Source organism: Drosophila santomea, unplaced genomic scaffold, assembly GCF_016746245.2.
Source record: "Drosophila santomea strain STO CAGO 1482 unplaced genomic scaffold, Prin_Dsan_1.1 Segkk6_quiver_pilon_scaf, whole genome shotgun sequence".
NCBI classification, from domain to species: domain Eukaryota; kingdom Metazoa; phylum Arthropoda; class Insecta; order Diptera; family Drosophilidae; genus Drosophila; species Drosophila santomea.
The window spans coordinates 580,745-602,230 of record NW_025319002.1 but is presented as its reverse complement, the minus strand read 5'-3'; the positions used below and the strand labels follow the sequence as shown (position 1 = coordinate 602,230).

The 21,486-nt window shown below is 41.9% G+C and overlaps 1 protein-coding gene across 1 annotated transcript in view; it reads right to left on the bottom strand.

Annotated features, from left to right (window-relative positions):
* Window positions 1–19,183, bottom strand: part of LOC120457662 — a gene marked incomplete at its 3' end in the record, with an annotated part of 132,965 nt that extends 113,782 nt beyond the window's left edge. Inside the window, exons 1-3 of the mRNA XM_039645158.1 lie at window positions 19,160–19,183; window positions 14,271–14,383; window positions 6,946–7,177 (exon numbers count right to left, since the gene is read on the bottom strand). Of these exons, the coding sequence (XP_039501092.1) occupies window positions 6,946–7,177; window positions 14,271–14,383; window positions 19,160–19,168 (354 nt within the window). The remainder of the gene's footprint in view (window positions 1–6,945; window positions 7,178–14,270; window positions 14,384–19,159) is intronic.
* Window positions 19,184–21,486: the final 2,303 nt, after the last annotated feature.

The window sequence follows — 21,486 nt, the reverse complement described above, 5'->3', positions numbered from 1 at the left end:
ACAAAAGCACCAGTACTGTCATGTCCCGACTTCACCGGCAGTTTAAACTACAGACGGACGCCAGTGATTTAGGGATAAGCGCAATGCTGACACAGGAAGGAGAGGACGGGGAACACGTGATCTCATACGCCAGCAGAAGATTGAGCAGTGTGGAACGCAACTATAGCGCAACAGAAAAAGAATACTTGGCTATATATTGGGGCATCAATAATTACAAAATGTACTTGGACGGGTACCAATTTATAGTAGTTACAGATCACATGGCGCTGCGGTGGCTGAACTCAATCAAAAGTCTATCGGGAAGAGTGGCCAGGTGGGCGTAAGGGCTCCAACCATTCCAGTTTGAAGTCCAATACAGGAAGGGGAAGTTGAACGCGTTATCAAGAGCGCCGAGGATATTAAGGATGGAAGAGTAGCTGAAGGAAAAATATGAGGATCGATGAGTTTCGGATAATAGAAGGTCGACTCTACAAACTAGGCGGGGACAAGAGAGACCTACAGCCATGGAAACTGTGCATATCGAAGGACGAGATTCAACAGGTGCTAACTGAGAATCACAACAGAAGCTGGCCATTTGGGGATTTTTAAAACACTGAAAAGGGTCAAGAACCGATATTTCTGACCAAGACTCGGGAAAGACGTGAAATAACTTGTCAAAGAATGCGAATGTTGCCAGCGATATAAGGTGTCACAACAAAAGGCGGCAGGGAAAATCTGACGAAAGTCGCTGAAGCACCCTGGGAAACGATGTGCATTGACTTTGTGGGACCTTTAATAGGTAGACCAATAGGTAGAGCTCGCAGCAATCCGACAGGCAACGGCAGATGCATTTTTGAGGAACTTCAGAGAACGGGTGATATCCAGAGTCGGGGCGCCGTAAACTCTGATCCCGGACAATGGCGTTTAGTTTGCGGGACGCAGAACAAGGACGGCTATGGGAAAATGGGGCATACGGCAACAGTTCACGGCACCGTACACACCTCAGAAGAACCCAACGGAACGGACCAACAGAACAGTGAAGACGATGATAGCGCAGTTAGCAGGAGACGAGCAAACCAGATGGGACGCACATGTGCCTGAGCTTATGCTGGCGTACAACAGTAGAACGTCGGAAGCAACCAAATTCAGCCCAGCTCAGTTAATATTTGGTAAAGAACTGAGGTTACCAAATACATTGTTCTACACCGTAACATCCGGCTCTGGACTAAAGGCAGAGGATGTGGGGACAAGGTGGAAAAGGCTGAACGAGATCAGGAAAGAAGCCACAACACACATGGAGGAACAAAAGCACAACTATAACCTTCGTTAAAGGGAGTGGAAGCCAGTACTCGGAGTCTTGATCTGGTGCATGTCCTGTCCAAAGCTGCAGATCAGTTCAATGGCGAGCTAGCTTCGAAATATTACTCCCCCTGGAGAGTGTTAAAACAAGGAAGACAAAACGCGTTTACATTGTGGACACGAAACCGTATGTAGGGACAAGCCCAGAACAAAACAATGCACACGGCCCAATACTAGATATTACACAGAACTCTACACTACAATTTTTACATTTACACTGTCCAACATGTAATAGCACACGTTTCACAACACTAAACGATAAACGCTTCACACAACTAAACAACACACACTTTAAAACACAAGTGTGTTACACACACCTGCCAATACTTAACAACGACAATAAGACCAATAAGTGCTCAAATTTCGTTGCAGGAAGAAAAATGGACCGCTATTTAACGGCATTCAGGTTCCGGGAACGCCATGCGAGGATTGCGGCGTCGAGCTCAAGGGCGAGAGTGGTGGAGCCGGCCCCAATGGGGAGTGGAGCGCGGAAGAGGACGGCGCCAGCGAAGATGGGGCAGCACGCAGCCCCCAAGGAGGCCGACGAGCCCTCTCCGGCTAAAGTAACGACGGCCCAGACAGCATGGGGAAGAGCCAGAATAGCGCACACTCCACGGGAGCAAAGGCCGATGAGCGCCACCAGGGCTGCAGCAACAGCCACTACCTACTCTTTTAGCCCCCAAGGAGGCCGACGAGCCCTCTCCGGGTAAAGAAACGACGGCCCAGACAGCAGGGGGAAGAGCCAGAATAGCGCACACTCCACGGGAGGAAAGGCCGATGAGCGCCACCAGTGCTGCAGCAACAGCCACAACCTACTCTTTTAGGTCACCATAAAGTGGTTCAAGGAGATCTAGAGGAGGGGGGAGTGTGACGCTTATTGCGCACAATAACATATAAATTCCTAAAAACGTAAAATAATAGAAATTCAATGAAGTCGAAAGTCGATAAGAGAAATACAATGAAGGAAATAATAATAATAATAAAGTAAAAGTTGAAAAACAACTCATAAACTTAAAATTCGAACAAAATGCGCGCGCGCGAACAATACGAACTATAAGGGGCACACTGGCCCACCGAGGGGTGGGCACACTAATCCGGCGAAAAAAAAGAAAGATATGCGGACACACTACGCCACGCCGGAGCCCTATATAAAGCGGGTCACCGCCTCGATGATCATCAGTCTCCGCCGGCGATCGGCGAAACCAGTATAGCAGCAGAAGCAGCACGGATCAAGGAGAAGGAGGTACAAATTGGTAATACTACACTATACTATCTCTATCCCCCCTTTCTATACGTATTTGGAAGACCTCAGGGCCTCTTAACCTTCTAGCCTCCATACGAATTTGGAAGACCTCAGGGCCTCTCTAACTTCTCCATGCTTGGAAGTCCTTCGGGCATCTCAAACTTCTCCATATTTGGAAGACCTTAGGGCCTCTCAAACTTCTCCATATATGGAAGACCTTAGGGCCTCTCATATTTGGAAAATCTCTGGGCCTCTCAAACTTCTCAATTTTTGAAAGACCTTAGGGCCTCTTAAACTTCTCTTCATATTTCGAAGACCTTAGGGCCTATTACACTTCTTCATATTTGAAAGTCCTCAGGGCCTCTTAAACTTCTCCATATTTGGAAGACTTCAGGGCCTCTTAAACCATTCTTCATAGTTGGAAAACCGGCCACACCGGCCAGCACGGACCCCGGATCCCTCTCCGGAGGACCTCACGCTCGAGTTCGGGCACGCAGTCACCCGCGGAGGCCAACCGGCACTGGTAGTCGAGCGCTTCGTATCACCGTCTCTCTCTTTCGTTTGACTCATTGTCCATTCTCAAACCAATAAAGCTACACTTATCCGTACCGAGTAAACCTCGTGCGTTCTATCCTGGGATCGGGTCGGCTCTTTCTTTTAGCAACCACACCTGCACAGAAATAAATGTGACACGAATCCTGGCCATCCTTGAGCCACCCGAGCATTGACAGATCGTCACAATCCATGGGATGCGGGTATAGTTTGGAGTATACCGGCTTATCATCGCTTGTGCGAATTGTGGCAACAACAAAAGTGTTAAAAGACAGTACCTCGTTAGAGGCTGAAAATGCCTCAGATCTGTTTGTGATATGTTTATACCCGTTACTCGTAGAGTAAAAGGGTATACTAGATTCGTTGAAAAGTATGTAACAGGCAGAAGGAAGCGTTTCCGACCATATAGAGTATACATATTCTTGATCAGGATCAATAGCCGAGTCGATTTGGCCATGTCCGTCTGTCCGTCTGTCTGTCCGTATGAACGTCGAGATCTCTGGAAATACAAAAGCTTGAAAGTTGAGATTAGGTATACAGACTCCAGGGACATAGACGCAGCGCAAGTTTGTCGAATCATGCTGCCACGCCCACTCTAACGCCCACAAGCCGCCCAAAGCTGCCACGCCCACACTTTTGAAAAATATTTTGATATTTTTTCATTTTTGTATTAGTCTTGTAAATTTCTATCGATTTGACACGCCCACTCTAACGCCCACAAACCGCCAAAAACTTTCAGTGTTGAAGACCTCCTTCGCACTTTCACTAGCTGAGTAACGGGTATCAGATAGTCGGGGAACTCGACTATAGCGTTCTCTCTTGTTTGAAATTCAACTTTTACAGATTCTGGTACGTTATTAAAATTTACATTGTCGCAACTGTGATGCTTCAGCTTTTTAGAAACAGAACCATCATTTATAGTACCTTTCTCTGCCTTCAGCTTCGCCCCCACTTGAGATAGAAGGCCAAATCCTATAATGCCATCAAAAGTTGTAAGTTTGTCAGCTGTGGCTCTTGTGAGCGGTTTCGATTTCTTCGCTGCTCACGAGTGAGTACAAATCCTTACCTGAGACCTGCAATGAACGCATGGAGGGCATCTCCTCTAACCTCATTATTAAATAGAATAGCACTGTCCGGTTCGTGTGTCATAAGGATCTTATTTGTTATAAGTGTTAACCATTTTTCTACGTTGTCGTAGTACTACGAAGTCCAATCGAGTAATTATGGCATCAAAATGCAAGGCAACTTGTAAACCCCTTTTGCCGATCCCCTGATCTTATTTCTCAAAATATAAACGACTTGATAGAGAGCCTCGTTGCCATGATATGGTTTTAAAATTTTAAATGCGCCTACGACTGACTGTCGCCACGACACATAATCATCTTGGTCTCCCGTAAAATTTGGCATGGTTTTTACAATGTCAAGCTTGACTTTACATCGAATGTTTGGGTTTGCAGTTATTCTTTTGGGTGCTTACATTTGTGGTGCTTCCACACACAAGCTTGGCATCTGTTGTTTCACCTCATTTAATTGTGTTTCGAATGCCTGTGTCAATCTAGCTTTTTGCTGGTCTAGAGCCTGGCTAACGGCTCCAGATATTATTGCCTGTAGCTGGGTAGCGTCCATGTCTGTAGTGTTATTTGTCGTAGGGCGAAAGGCTTGTATTTTTAGATCCCACCCGTCGTCACTATCTTATTCGACTTGAATACCTCTATCTCTTGCCCAACTCATTGACCATTGGTTGGCACAACACAAATTTATTTTTGCCGAGCATAATTGAACGGCTTTCGAGACAAAGAAATTACGTTTAGAAAGGTTTCAGAAAAAATAATACTGGTTGAGTTTAATAAAATAACAACATTTTTTAACCGGTCCAGCGGCGTTGGCGGCTGTCCTTGAAATTTTGCTGTGGAACTGCAACTTGGTTGTAACAAAGTCCTCTTAGAATAACTATGTTGGGGAGTTACTTTCGATCCTAATACCAATGATCGTCAAAGTTATTACGGTTAAAGCCGGAGCAATGTTTTATTCTCGAAGCGTATGCTTCGGATCTTGAACAGAACTGAAGTACAAAAATATATCAAAGCATATGTCTACCCTAGCTCCAATGCATCATGCCATAAAGTCGTGGGTGGCAAGACGACTCAGCATTCCCGTACACGGCAATGCGGCACTCCGAATAGGCAGTGTCCGATTACCGCTGCTGGTAATTGCGCTGCTTATCTCGGAGCGCTGAATCCATTTTGGGCACGTCAGCATTGCTCGTGTGAAGGTACATAGTTGCTGGGGTACTGTTTATGTAAAACTACTTAGTTGCTGAATCAAATATATCAAGTGCTCTTTTCAGTTGTTATCTTGTATACGATCATACGCAACAAAGTTAGTACAAAAACAAAACAGCTGGTGGAAGTGCGAAGAGAAATTTCAGTTTCTAGCAGCTTGTTTGCGTTAGGGTGGGCTTGGCAAAAAGAGTTGTGGCAAAATATCAAAACATTTTTCAAAAGTGTGGGCGACTGAACAAGTTTTTGGGCAAATCCACAGAAAATTTACAAGACTAACAAAAATGTGAAAAAATCTTAGAAATATCCAAAAAGCATGCTTAATATCTTTCTAGCTTTTATAGTTTCTGATATCTCGACGTTCGTACGCACGGACGGACACAGCCTGTTTGACTCGGCTAATAATCCTGATTATGAATATATATTCTTCATAAGGTCAGAAACGCTTCATTCTGCCTGTTACATACTTTACAACGAATCTAGTATTCCCTTTTACTCTACGCAGCACAATTACCCTTACCCCGCAGCACAATTTGTACTCTACCTATTGCGCCGACCTATTGGTTCCGTACTTGTGGCAAGGAAAAAACACTATTTCGGTTGTGATGTTACAGTATGGTTGCTTTGAGCCTGCAGCCCGCTGAGCGTTCCAGTTTTGTAACGGTTCAAATTAAAACCTTTTTCTTATAACTGCTAGTACTTTCAAAGCTCTTCCGATAACACGCCTTTACTTAATAAAATCTAAAGTAACACTCGATGTTTATAGTATGGTTATATAATGTAATAATGTAAACGGCATAGTAAATATTTTAGAAAAAACAAGAGAGAACGCTATAGTCGAGTTCCCTGACTATCTGATACCCGTTACTCAGCTAGTGAAAGTGCGAAGGAGGTCTTCAACACTGAAAGTTTTTGGCGGTTTGTGGGCGTTAGAGTGGGCGTGTCAAATCGATAGAAATTTACAAGACTAATACAAAAATGAAAAAATATCAAAATATTTTTCAAAAGTGTGGGCGTGGCAGCTTTGGGCGGCTTGTGGGCGTTAGAGTGGGCGTGGCAGCATGATTCGACAAACTTGCGCTGCGTCTATGTCCCTGGAGTCTGTATACCTAATCTCAACTTTCAAGCTTTTGTATTTCCAGAGATCTCGACGTTCATACGGACAGACAGACGGACAGACGGACATGGCCAAATCGACTCGGCTATTGATCCTGATCAAGAATATGTATACTCTATATGGTCGGAAACGCTTCCTTTTGCCTGTTACATACTTTTCAACGAATCTAGTATACCCTTTTACTCTACGAGTAACGGGTAAAAAAAAAGGAAATTTAATAAAATTCAATCCAACTTTAGACCTAAGGGTTAACCTTTAGTCAAATGTAACAACTAAAGTTTTTCATTAAAAAGTTTAAGTCCGGCTTATATCTTATAAATACGAACTCTTCATAACTTCCAATGTTTTCTTTTAAAAACAATGTTTTAATATACAGCATTATGCATTTGATATTCATATAATGTTATCATACTTACTTCTGCGTCAAGATATTTAACCAACTTTTTTATGTTGTCATTTATATCTCCAATTAGTGCATTATCCAATGATCCATTTGATTCGCATAAGAAGTCAAATATATTGTCCAGGTCAACGGAGTCCTGTTGGATTGAATGTCTGGTAGTATTGCTTTCATTATTATCGTTAATTGGCTCGGTTTGAATGTTATCTGAAATATGAGCCAGAACTCTTAGTTCCTCTTGTATTAATCTGAAAAATTAAACAAAAAAAAATCTATTAACAAAGTGTATATTATCAAGTTTTTTCTTAAAGTTTTGAATATATTTTGTTAGAGCAGGAATGCTCCTGGGCCGGTAAAAAGGTTAAAATTTACAGAAAATTAATTCCAGCTATGTATATATGGACTTTTTGGCTAACCCATTTATCTAGTTATATTTGGCTTATTGAAGTTGCCACTAGGTTTTTTTAAACGACTTTTTAAAAATACGATACATTAAAATAATGCAGTTATTAAGCTTATTTGTTGTACGTTTATACCAGTTACTCGTAGAGGAAAAGGGGATACTAGATTCGTTGAAAAGTATGTAACAGGCAGAACGAAGCGTTTCCGACCATAAAAAGTATATATATTCTTGATCAGGATCAATAGTTGAGTCGATCTGGCCATGTCAGTCTGTCAGTCCGTATGAACGTTGAGATCTCAGGAACTACAAAAGCTAGAAAGTTGAGATTAAGCATACAGACTTCAGAGACTTAGAAGCAGCGCAAGTTTGTCGATTCATGTTGCCACGCCCACTCTAACGCCAAACCGCCCAAAACTGCCACGCCCACACTTTTGAAAAATAATTTGATATTTTTTCATTTTTGTATTGGTCTTGTAAATTTGTATCGGTTTGCTAAAAAACTTTTTGCCACGCCCACTCTAAAGCCCACAAACCGCCCAAAGATGCCACGCCCACACTTTTGAAAAATGTTTTAATATTTTTTCATTTTTGTATTAGTCTTGTAAATTTCTATCGATTTGCCAAAAAACTTTTTGCTACGCCCACTCTTACGCCCACAAACCGCCAAAACTGTCAGTGTTGAAGACTCTCCCACTTCCACTAGCTAAGTAACGGGTATCAGATAGTCGGGGAGCTTGACTATAGCGTTTTCTCTTGTTTTTTGATGTATCTGTGTCACTGCCACTTTTTATTTTGTGGATCAAAACACAGCTCCGTCGCTTTTTAAGGTCGACGATCACTTTTTTTTTTTTTTTTTTTTTTTTTACGCGCGAGTCCCACGGCCACACCTCCCGCCCAACCGACCGAGGGGCGCTGCCGTGTATCGTACGGCTCGAATCGCGGGAAGATAGACGCGATATAGAAGACAGTAAAGGACGAGGAAATATATGTATGCTAGTAGTAATATCTAAGAATTCGTTAAGTACGTTAGTATTGATCGCTTTAAAAACGGCAGAGAGTCAGAATTAGAGATAATAGGATAGAATCTATTATCCTTACGCAGCAGCTTCTGTTGAGTCGGCAGGTTGTTCGAACCCAGGACATATTCCCGGGACCATCGCCGCCAGAACTTTTGCCTGACTGACAAGACAAGCCGCCAACGCCGCAAGCAAACTGAGAACCGGGGTCCGGAGTGTGGGATAAAGGGCCCGCCTGTCAGTAGGTGTCCGGGTGTGAGCGCCACTCCGTAGGTTGGGTCCTGGCTGAGAGCTCTGAGAAACCGCGAGTTCATCACGACCTCGATCCCGACGAGGTCTGTTCCCAGCGCTCGTTGAAGTAGGTGCTTGGCCATTTTGACAACTGCCTCCCATAATCCGCCCATGTGAACGGAAATTCGAGTCCGCGTTTTGATGCAAATGGCCTCAACCAGCTCGTCGATCCGCTCGCGAAGAGGCGACTCGCTCCAACAAAGTTCTTCGCATTGTCGCAATGAACCGTCTGGGGACATCCTTGTCGACCAATAAACCTTTAGAAAGCTAAGAAAAATGAATCAGTACTTAGTTCTGATGCAATCTCTAAGTGAACCGCCTTGAACGCAGAACAAATAAATAAGGCAGCGTAGGACTTGTACGGAGGCCTGCCTCGATGTCGTCATATGTAAATGTCGTATAAAAGAGCCAAAAAATCAATGCCCATTATGGCAAATGGGACTGCAGAGTTCTTGAGCGTAGGATGCTCACAAGTGCTCAAGGGAGAGAGTTGGAATGGTGCAGATTCCGGACGTAGTTGTGAACAAATTGGGAGCAATGGATACTTGGCTCCCCATACTCGCAACAACGAAAAGTTGCACCACCTTGGGGCTTTTACGATTTTTTTTAATTTCTAATTGATAGTCGTGCTTTTGAACTATTTCGATAACTTTATGAAAAGATTAATTATATTTAGTCGGTGACAAAGTTTCTTCGAAAACTATACACTTCTCTTTGCATATTCTTATAAAGAGAAAAATATAATCCAAGTTTATGTGCGACGAGAATCAGCTTTGTCGAAACATTTCGCCATGTACATAGCTTCTCCTGACCATTCTTGAATATCCGCTACCCTGTTTTAATAAGGGCTTGGTTCTATGACAGAGATCTGCGAGAAGGTGAGCGACGCATAACTCAAGTCTTGGGATCGTTTTGGTCTTGACCGGCGCTACTTTCGACTTTGAAGTAAACAAGGATAATTTTTTGCCTTCGGCAGTTTGCTACAATTATAAACGCAAGCTTTATAAGCTTTCTTAAATGCGTAGGCTAAGGCATGTAACTGTACCGCTGACATCGGGTCGGTATGCACGAACCGTATAGATATATCATCCAGTTGAGACAGAGTGCTTTCTCATATTCTAAGATTTTTTTCCAATCTTACTTGTTAAGCCAAAGTTCCTGCAATAGAATCATTCCTTTAATCACAATTGAACTTTATAAGCCGAGGGGTCAAACAGCTTTGCTGTCACTGACTGTATGTTCCGTTTTGTCGCTCGGAGACCCATCACAGAAGTGCCACTTTTGAACTTGAAGGCATCTACGCTGGGCAACCACGATATTCCTAACGCCTTAGTTGACTCTGAATCCAAGATAGGTATCGTCTTAACTGTGCTATCAGATGCAGTGACCACAGGTGAGTTTAAAACCCACTTTGTCAATTTAAAACCTGCTGTTTGAAGAACCAGAGACACTTTAGACTTAATTGTCTTTAGCTTCTCTACGCACGCAGCACCAGTTAACATGCCATCGACGAAGAAATTGGATCCAATTAAGTCGGCAGCTCTAGGGACTGAAAATCTTGCAGATTCACTCAACCTTTTTAAAAACCGAATAGCCTGAAATGGGGCTGGTTAAGTGTTTCCAACTCATTTGGATTGGTATTAAACGGCAGCTTAACTTCAAACCGACCTGATGGCAATACCGGAGTAGTCTTCCTGTAATGGTTTTCAACTAACTTGTGGTCAGGCGACAAAATTTTTCTTTGGATTTGGCATTCCTCCAGTGACCCAAAATTCCTGTTGTGTGCTTTCAATCGATTCTACCTGTTGTTCACTACAACTGAAACTATTCACAACTTGTTTCGGACCGCAGATTTGTATCGGCCCGAGACAAACTAACCAAGAAGGGTCTGACCAACAGCAAACAATTCGAAAAATTATTCTACTCCTATCAACATATCAATTTTTTGTGACATAGAAACAGATTCTGCCAATAACGGATGCTCACCGAATGATCAGGATGGTAACCAGAAATAGATTTTAATATCCAAAAATCGAACGAAAACTTACTACCATATATTCTCGACTTCCATGTGTACCTTTTTCTTGACTTGAGAATTGGACTCTCCAATACCAAGTAAGTTGTTACACGACTTCTTTCTGCGAATCTGTAAGCGGTTTGCCAGTTCTTCTGTTATAAAATTTGTTTGAGACCCAGAGTCCAGCAGAACTCGTGCTAAAACGTATTCACCGCTTTTCGTGCGGACCAACATTACCATATCCAATGATGTGGCATGCAAAACATGTGACGTAAAAGGGTTATCTTGGTTATAAGGAGGAGAAATGCGCTCTTGGGGGGGAGACAACGCTAAACTGTTCTCAGGCACTGTGTATCTATGTAAAAGAATGTGGTGTGATCTATGAACGGCCATTTTGCAGACAATTAATACATATGGAGGCAGACTTAATAAACGCGCTAACCTTTGCGTTACAGAGAGACGCCCAAAACGAGCTACACGACTCCTTTCTACGAATCTGTAAGCTAGTTATGCTAATTCTTCTGTTATAAAATTAGACTCTGGGTCTCAAACAGAGTCTCGGGCTAAAACGTATTCACCGTTTTTCGTGCGCGTATAATAACGCGTTGAAACTTTTTGTAAATTTTGTCTTGTAAATTTCAATCGATTTACCAAAAAACTTTTTTCCACGCCCACTGTAACACACAAAAACCGCCCAAAAGTACCACGCCAACACTTATGAAACATTTAAAATTTTGTTTTATTTTAGTCTTGTTATACTCGTTACTCGTAAAGTAAAAAGGTATACTAAATTCGTTTAAAAGTATGTAACAGGCAGAAGGATGGGTTTCCGACCATATAAAGTATATATGTACATATATTCTTGATCAGGATCAATAGCCTTGTCGATCTGCCCATGTTTGTATGAACATCGAGATTTTAGGAACAATAAAAGCTAGAAGATTGAGATTGTGCATACAGATTCTAGAGACATAGGCGCAGCGCAAGTTTGTGGACCCATGTTGTCACGCCCACAAACCGCCCAAAACTGCCACGCCCGCACTTTTGAAAAATGTTTAGATTTTTTTTACGTTTTTGTTAGTCTTGTAAATTGTTGCTCGATTTGTCGAATCTTACCCACAAACTGGTAAAAACTGTCAGTGTGGAAATTTCTCGTTTGCACTTCCACAAGCTGAGTAACGGGTATCATATAGTCGGGGAACCCGGCTATAGAGTTATGTCTTGTTTTTCTCTATTTCTATTAATATGCCAGAGAAATTTTTAAATTTCTCGTTCTCACTTTCACTAGTGACGGGTATATGATAGTCGGGGAACTCTACTGTAGCTTCTCTCTTGTATTCCTGTTTAAATGAGTGACATTCAATTTCAAAGCAGTTTTAAAGCTGTCGACAACTTTTGATGCGCTTTCCTTTTGATACTATAATCGTTGCTAAGTATGTAACAGGTAGAAGTTTGCGATCCTATAAAGTATATATATTCTTGATCAGGATGAAGAGCGGGGTCGATCTTTCCATGTTCGTATGAATGTCGCGATGCGCATGTTTATTTCATTTTGTTGTTATTCTCACATTACCGCCCAAAAACCAACCAGAATAGATTGATTTTAATCAAAAATCCCTTATTAGTCATCTAAATTTGATTGTTCGATTAGTTTTGGTCTTGTCAATTTTATAAATATACCAAAATATTTTTGTCACGTCCACAAGACACCCAAGACAGAACGCACATGTATTGCTATTTTTTTGACATTTTCAAACCCCCACAATCCAAAAAATGCGGTCACGACCAAAACTTTTCATACCTTTTAGATGATTTTGTTTTTATTAATGTTTTTTTTTATTCCACGAACACTAATTTTCGCAAGCATCGAAACCCGCCACGCACACGTGTTCTTGCTAGTAAGGGGCCTGCCGCTGAAATAGTAAATTGCACCGTGCATTCTCGGGTCCTGTTGATTCTGCCACATACTTCCCCCGTTTTTTCCCATCGGATCCGCCTCCTCGTTGTAGCTATAGTCCTCCACCTGATCCTGCTGCTTAATCGCTAATGTGCACAATGTTCTTTCTGTTCAGAACAGTTCCTTTCTGCCTTTCCTGCGGTGGATTTTACAGATTACTGGCGATACGAAATCTGGCGCGGCCCATCGAACCTTGGTGCCAGCTTAGCCGCGAGCTCTTCTATCGCTTTCGACAAATGATTTCCATTGGCTCAAACAACGTCACCGATCCTTTTCGTCCTCTTAGAAAATTGGTCGATCAGCACCAACAACATATTGTAACCATGTTTCGACCTCGGCAATGGTCTAACGAAGTAAGCACGCACTGTTGCTCACGGGCTGCTAATCGTGGAATTGTCTTTCGACTGCTCACATGGCCATATCCAGAGGAGTCATTCCCTTTTTGGCTCTATGTCCTGCATTAGCCGGAGTGTCTCTGGTGATGCGGTCACAGACTCCGGTAGTGGATGCCTTGGCAGTGTTATCGCCCACGGTGTTCAACTGGCCCTTCGTGTACGCAATATATTGCTCACGGGCTGCTAATCGTGGAATTGTATTTCGACTGCTCACATGGCCATATCCAGAGGAGTCATTCCCTTTTTGGCTCTATGTCCTGCATTAGCCGGAGTGTCTCTGGTGATGCGGTCACAGACTCCGGTAGTGGATGCCTTGGCAGTGTTATCGCCCACGGTGTTCAACTGGCCCTTCGTGTACGCAATATCGACGTCGTATTGCTGTAGCTGTAGTACGCATCTGACGATTCTTCCTAAAGTTTTTTTAAGCCACTTAAGTGCCATGTCCGTTACTACCTTAAAAAAGTAGCCCTCCAGTTAGGGTTTTAGTTTCAATCTTACATTGTGATGTTTAAGATGCTTGCGAACGAACGGGGTTGCGCCAAACTAATGGTGGCTTAAAGGAGCTGATGAGAAGTTTTGGCGTTACTAGCTTTCGTCGAGCTGATGATCTTCTTTCCTCGCTAGATTCGCAGTGTAGTAGCTATTAAAGGAATTTCCAAATCACAAAAAAGCCGCAGTTGGTAGGCTGCCTTATGGAAACGCGCCACAACTTCAGGAAAGTGATAAGTGTTGATCAAACCACTAAATGTTGCTTAGATCACTAGCTAAAAAGATTCAAAGTTCGGGATTGCTAGAGATTCCGATTTGTCTGCGCTGATTCTTTTCCCTATTGCACAACGTGTCGCAAAAATTATATTAGAATTGTCGATTACTTGAATTAAGCTAAGTAACAAGTCCGGAAAGTGTATTTCTGTCCAGTGTAGCACCTCTTAATCAACCTAAAGATTCATATGATCCTACTTCTAAGGTGACAATCGACACGGATAATCTGTAATAAACCTTAATGATATAATAAAGAGTAGACACTCCTAAGAAATGTAAAGTCCATTCTTTATACAAAGTCTAAACATATTGGTTCACAGTCTATCGCTTCTAAATATTTAATTGCTCGGTTATATTTTAACTCTGTGATTTCATAATTTGCCAATCTGAGGAAATAGAACAACGCCGTTGCGTCATTGACGTAATAATAAATTATGCGGCTTCAGGGAGTGTACACCAATTCACCTTCTCAGTTCAGCAGACCTTAAAATTATACTTACCTCTCACAATCAGCAAGAGTATTTGTGTTGATACTGGTTAATTGTCCATACATTCCATCTCGCCTTTTCAATTCTTCATCTACGCGCTTCATTTCCCTTAATGCCGCTGCTACCTATAATATTAAGACAAATCATTTATAAGAACAAGCTTGATAATTTGAACGTTTAAGATTGTGTTATTATTTAGTAAAATGTAAAACGCCTTTTCAATTCTTTTTCTATGCTTTACATTCTTCTACTCACGGTTCCTCCATATATGGAAGAAGTCCTTTTTGATTCCTTTCCATAAGAAAGGTAGCAAATTGGATGCAAACAATGACAGAGGAATCTCTAAGCGCAGCTCAACAACCTTTTGAAATTAACTTCCATGGTAATACAGGAAAAACAAGAGAGAACGCTATAGTCGAGTTCCCCGACTATCTGATACCCGTTACTCAGCTAGTGAAAGTGCGAAGGAGGTCTTCAACACTGACAGTTTTTGGCGGTTTGTGGGCGTAAGAGTGGGCGTGGCAGAACGTTTCTTGGCAAATCGATAGAAATTCACAAGACCAATATAAAAATGTAAAAATATCAAAACATTTTTCAAAAGTGTGGGCGTATCAGCTTTGAGCGGTTTGAGGTCGTTAGAGTGGGCGTGGCAACATGAATCGACAAACTTGCGCTGCTTCTATGTCCCTGGAGTTTGTATGCTTAATCTCAACTTTCTAGCTTTAGTAGTTCCTGAGATCTCGACGTTCATACGGACGGACAGACGGACGGACAGACGGACATGGCCAGATCGACTCGGCTATTGATCCTGATCAAGAATATATATACTTTATATGGTCGGAAACGCTTCCTTCTGCCTGTTACATACTTTTCAGCGAATCTAGTATACCCTTTTACTCTACGAGTAACGGGTATAATTATTTTCAACCAGATGTCATGTACAATGATTTTACTAAAGCATTTGACTCTGTTAATCATTATCTTCTAGTAAGGAACCATATTTACAATATTTATATACGACCTACTTCTCAGATGAGAAGAAGCCTTCAGTATAAGTACATTTCTTGACTTTCTTGCCATTAGAAATTGCCAAGACTAATAATAAAACGCAAAAAAAATGAAGGTGTGACAATTATGTGAGGTTTTTTCGCGTTAGAGTGGGCTTGGCAAAATCAGTAATCATACATTCGCTGCGTCTATTTCTCCCGATTCTCAATTTTCTAGCTTTAAAAGCTAATGAGAGCTTGACGTTTATACGGACGGCTAGCAGCTTTGGGTGGTTTTATACCTTAATTATACCTTGTTTAATAATTTCTCTCATTTGATTTTCTACTTTTCGGTCGTACATGAAGGTATTAATAAATGGCCTATTATAAATTGGTTCTTCTTGTTTTGTTTTTATAACGCATTTGATTTCATTCGTGAAAGTCACTAATGTCACCTTCATAATTCTGAATGTCAACCTATTTCGGCCCTTAATAATGAAGATTAGCCTCCTTCCTTCCAATTACTTTTTTCGGGTAAATTTACCATAATTATTTATAATTATTCATAATTATTTCATAATTATTCATATGAAAAGCTTTTTTAAAAAAATTGTTGATTAGAAGAAAATAATTTTAAAATAATAAGCTCGATATATTTTTTTTAATTTACAGATTTTACAATTGTTTGAATTTTAGTATGATTTTATTTTCAGACTCGATCATGCTTTAGTGGACTGCAAACGTGTTTTTGCATCACTGCGAAGTTCTAAGGGAAGAGTAAAAGTCCGCAATAGTGGCAAGAGTTTTTGTTTTTACTCCGTTAGTTGTCTTATCGCGAAAACAGAAGCTCAAAGCAAACAGTTGCAATTGCTGTACTGCCAAATCACCGCTGGTTGGAAAAAATTTATACTCAAATCGAATAGATACAAAAAAAAAATGTGAAGTGCTTTCGTCTACTGGTTGGTATACGCCGAATTCAGTCACCAAAATTTAGAAAAAATTTCATTAGCCCAAAAAAGCACTGTTCCCCACACATACACTAACCGTTTCTCAGAACTGTCGGGAATGGACAGACATGGAACATGGCGAGGTTCCTCAAACAATCAGCCCAAACGACCCTAAATAAGCGAGTAGGTCGACTAACTTAATACAGGATAGCTCCAGCAAACTTAGCCAACACATGTGCTAGCACATGTGCTAGCGGCGTCCAAGTTTTTTTACAATGATCAAGTTAGTCGTCCCCTGTACCAACAACTTCCTGTGGCTTTGCCGCAGAGTCAACAGTTTCCCCCTCTTGCAGCAGCATTAGAAAGTCAGATGCGTCAAAAGAAAGAACCACCTCAGCAGCAGCCATCACAGCAACAGAACAGATATCAACAACTTATTGCTACGTGAGGGCCCAAGCACCATACCTACAGCCACAGAACACCAAAAGCCATTGACTTTGCTGTCTATAGAGGGTATTCGTAATAAGTGTGTCTTCATAACTGAAAATCTTGAGCTTAACTCTGATCACATCCCATTGATCATAAAATAAAGAGTCGCTGCGCAAATAAACTCTCACAAGCCACATCCTTCACCGAAACACGAGGCTTTACGTTTCCCATTGTCATTCCAATCACATTCACTGTCAAACTGTTTCCACGGATCATCCATATTGCTGCTGAGTCCGCATATCTATATTTTTCATATTGTGATTACTGAGCCCGAGGCGGTTCACGAGTTCACGAAGACACTATTCTGACCCAGAAACACTACGTATTAGCGGAATTTTAAATATAACCATTGTGATGATAACCCAGTGATGATCTCTATCGACTGACCAAAACAGAACGCCTTCACCGACGAATGAATCACCCATTAAGCACGTCCATAGATTCAAGTTATTCAGAATGCACGGCCTCCCAAAGTGTTATTAATGACAGAAGTATACACCATGACATCACAATAATTTCTTTACATAGGGTGTCTCACTCTTTTCATATTTCAAATTATGATCTGAAAAGCCGAATCAGTGAATTTTTCTCTTGAGCCCTGGCCTTGACATGCTATCCCTTGCATTGCCTCGCTTTTCTCTGTAGGGGCTGAACGCAATGCATTCCTACGCTAGGCAGCCGCCTTGTGCGTTTCAGTGCGCCGCTTAATACATGGTAATTCCTGGTCGCCTATCTTTGTTCGTTCGTTAATTGATTATTTGTCTATTTATATGTATCCATTCCTACGCTAAATGGTGATGAGTCAGAACGACACTCGCGCTCAGCGTCAGCGAGAGAAAGACGAACGCCGGCTCTCAGTCCAACGCAACAATGCGTACTTCTCATATGTCTCTCCGACAACTGCAATCGCAGACATCGACTGGTCAATAACCCATAGCCCAAGTAACCTTCTCCTACCAACAAATCAAGAAAGAGCACGCTGTTGCTCTCCCGCTCTTCTAGTTTCGACACAAGCTCCACTACCCGCTGAGAACGTGCCGCTGGGATCCGTTGACACCGAACCGAAGAAACCAAAGCCTTCTCCAATATACATCCGCGAGAAGAGCACAAGCGGTCTGGTAAATGCTTTGATCGAGCTCATTGGAAAAGATAGCTTTCATATAATTCCCCTTGTAAGAGGTACTATTGAAGAAATAGAAAAGTCACAATCTACCTTACCGCACAAAAAACAGGCTTTTACAGCTACCAGCTTAAAAGCAGCAAGGGCCAATAAGTAGTACTGAAGGGCATTGAGTCTGATGTTACGCCCGAAGAGATAACTGAGGCGCTTAAGGAAAAGGGGTCTTCCGACAAAAGTGTTCAACATCAAAAACAGGAACAGGCAGCCGCAACCACTCTTGAGCTTGTACCAGAAAACCATAATCTTAAAAAAAACGAGGTTCACCCAAATTTATAAATTTATAAAACTAATATAAAAATGAAAAAATATCAAAACATTTTTCAAAATTGTGGGCATGGCAGTTTTGGGCGGTTTTCGGGCGTTAGAGTGGGCGTGACAACATGAATCAACAAACGTGCGCTGCGTCTATGTCTCTGGAGTCTGTATGCTTAATCTCAACTTTTTAGCTTTTGTAGTTCCTGAGATCTCAACGTTAATACGGACAGACGGACGGACAGACGGACATGGTCATATCGATTCGGCTATTGATGCTGATCAAGAATATATATATTTTATATGGTCGGAAACGCTTCCTTCTGCCTGTTACATACTTCTCAACGAATCTAGTATACCCTTTTACTCTACGAGTAATGGGTATAACTATAGCACTGTTTACTCCAGCTCCCGTGTGCCAGTTCCACGCGTTCCTAAATGGAGTAGGGAATCCACACACTCTCTTTGAAAAAGGGAGTATTCTTCCATTAGGGACCGCTGGCCACACCTTTTCTTATTTTTTTGCTTACTCACTTACTTTTTTCTACAAGAGCACGAAGACACGATTTTGGAGCAACTTGTTTATACACCTATAAACATTGAATAAAGACTATCCTTTGGAGAAACTACAACCCTCGCCTCTGCGTTTTCAATCAAGTCAAGTTCTCAACCGCAACAACCCCCAGCAGAGCAGCTACTACATTTTGTGGTCCTTCGTCAGCCGGGTCTTCGAGGGATAGTCCACAGCTAAGTACTGCACGTCATTTTGTCCAATTGTAAGCCTTTTGCCGACCGCCATATCGCTTTTTCAATTTATATACATATGTGTGATAGTTCTAATTCTACATTTGGTTCCAAAACTCCAAGTGTCATCAATTTCCTACATTCTTTTATTCTTGGCAAGTGATCGTTTTTTTTTGCAGAAACCTACATAAATACATTACACATTTGGTTCCAAAATTCCAAGTGTCAACGATTTTCTACATTCTTCTATTCTTTGCAAGTGATCGTTTTTTTTTTTTTGCATAACCCTACAAACATACATACATTAGACATTTGGTTCCGAAATTCCAAGTGTCATCGATTGTCTGTATTAATTTATTTTTTTTGCAACTGATCGACCTGCAATTAATAGTTCCCAATTGTCCATATTAACATATAAACATACATAAACATACATACATACATACATTAGACATTTGGTTTCTAAAATTCCAAGTGTCATCGATTGTCTACATTAATTTATTTTGTTCAACTGATCGTTTTTTTTGCATAAACAAATATTAATTTGTGTAATTAATAGTTCCCAATTGTCCATATAAACATAAACATACATAAACATACAACACATACACATTTACATATTCCTACATTTACTTCGGCCACAGTAACAGTGTCTTCACACTGCGTTACATTTCTACATTTCGCATTTCTGGTGGACGGTACTCAAATCACCGTATTGTTTCGGTTTTCCGTCAGTGCACATCAGTACCATCCCGCATTTCCTACATTCCGCATTTCTGGTGGACGGTACTACTACATTCTGAATTTTTTTCGGACGGTAATCAAATCACCGTATTGTTTCGGTTTTCCGTCAGTTCACATCAGTACCATTCCGCTTTTCTCCATTCCGCATTTCTGGTGGACGGTACTTCTACATTCTGGATTTTTTCGGACGGTACTCAGGTCTGCATATTTGTTTTACGGTTTCCGCAAAGTAAACTTTGCGTCAGATCAAACGACCGTTTCGGATACTTGCATCTCGACGTTAGTTAACTGTATTTGGATCGTTTTAGTGGCTTGAGTACAGAGATTAACACGTGTCTACTATTCCATTCCTACAGCAAATCCTTGAACCTAGTATATAAACAATAAATAATAAAATAATTACAAGCATCATTTTCCAGCCAATTTATTCGGAAGAATCAAGTCACCAGTTTACACGGTTGTCCTCTATTCTTTTTTCTGGAATTAATTTTGCGCTTATTCTCAAACAACTATAATGATGTCTGAAGCAGGCCAGAAGCGGGATCCTAGCCCAAGGGACGCAGGGGACGGGCCCGCTGGAAATTTGAGATCAAAAACTAGAACCTCCTTAGACGCTGCGGTGCTTGATTTTATAGCCACCAGCGACCGGCTTAACAAATTTGAAAGCCAGATTTGTGCGGAATCCTCGTCCTCTGCCGAGCCTAATGCTTTTACACTAAAGATCCGCCTAGACCAAATCCAGTCCCTCTGGGACAAGGTTGAGCGGGAATACGAAGCAGTCTCCCGTCTAGCCCTTCACGAAGGAAGTGGCGAAAGCGTTCGGCAGCTTCAGAGCAAATATGAGAATTGCTACTTGGTTTATGAGAGGTGTGCTTCCCAATTAAACGAACATATTGCCCGTCTGTCCGCCCCCAGTTCTCAGGGGAGTTCAAATCCGTCCGTTGAGACGTTCTTGAAGGGTTGCAGGCTTCCGCCATGTGACACGGAAATCTTCACTGGAAATTATCTGCGGTGGCCCACCTTCCGGGACCTATTCACAGCGATCTACATCGATAATTCCAGGCTGACTCCAGTGGAAAAATTATTCCACTTAATCGCCAAAACTAGCGGCGAAGCTCACCCTATTGTTAGCAAGTCCCCCTTACAAATTCTGGGTTCCAATCCGCATGGTCTGCACTTCAAGAGCGTTTTGAAAATAAGCGACTCTTAGTAAATAGCCAGTTGAAGGTTCTGTTCAATCTCCCGAAGATAAGCACCGAATCAGGAACGGCCTTGAAGGATCTTTAGAGCACGATTCAAGGGTGTTTGATTGCCATGGAACACTCCAATGTCTCCACAGAAAATTGGGCTTGCATTCTGATTTTCTTCTGCTCTTCCAAGTTGCCAACAGTCACTCTCTCATTATGGGAGCAGTCGTTGAGCAACAAGTCCGAAATTCCTACCTGGGACGAGATGAATTCGTTTCTCGAACAGAGATATCGCACGCTAGAAGCGATTGAAGAGGTTCGACTTCATACTTCAGACTCACAACATACTAAGGAGCCCAGGAACCCACAGCCGAAAAGGGTAAACTCCTTTGAAGTTCAGTTCGGCAGTGTCCTCGTTTCCTCCAGATGACTCAACCACAAAGAGTATCATACATCAAGCAGAAGCGATTATGCCTTAATTGCTTCGCCAAAGGACACAATCTTCGAGAGTGCACAAGTAGACACAATTGTTTTACGTGCAAGGGCCGCCACAACACGCTGCTTCATAAGGAAAGTCCTGCTACTTCCGCCAGCGCAGCGCAGGCTCATAATCCAGATCAGCCCATTGCGAACACTTCTGTTTATTTCGCCTCCAATCGGCAGGGCATCCTTTTAGGAACGGCCATTGTCCAAGTCTGT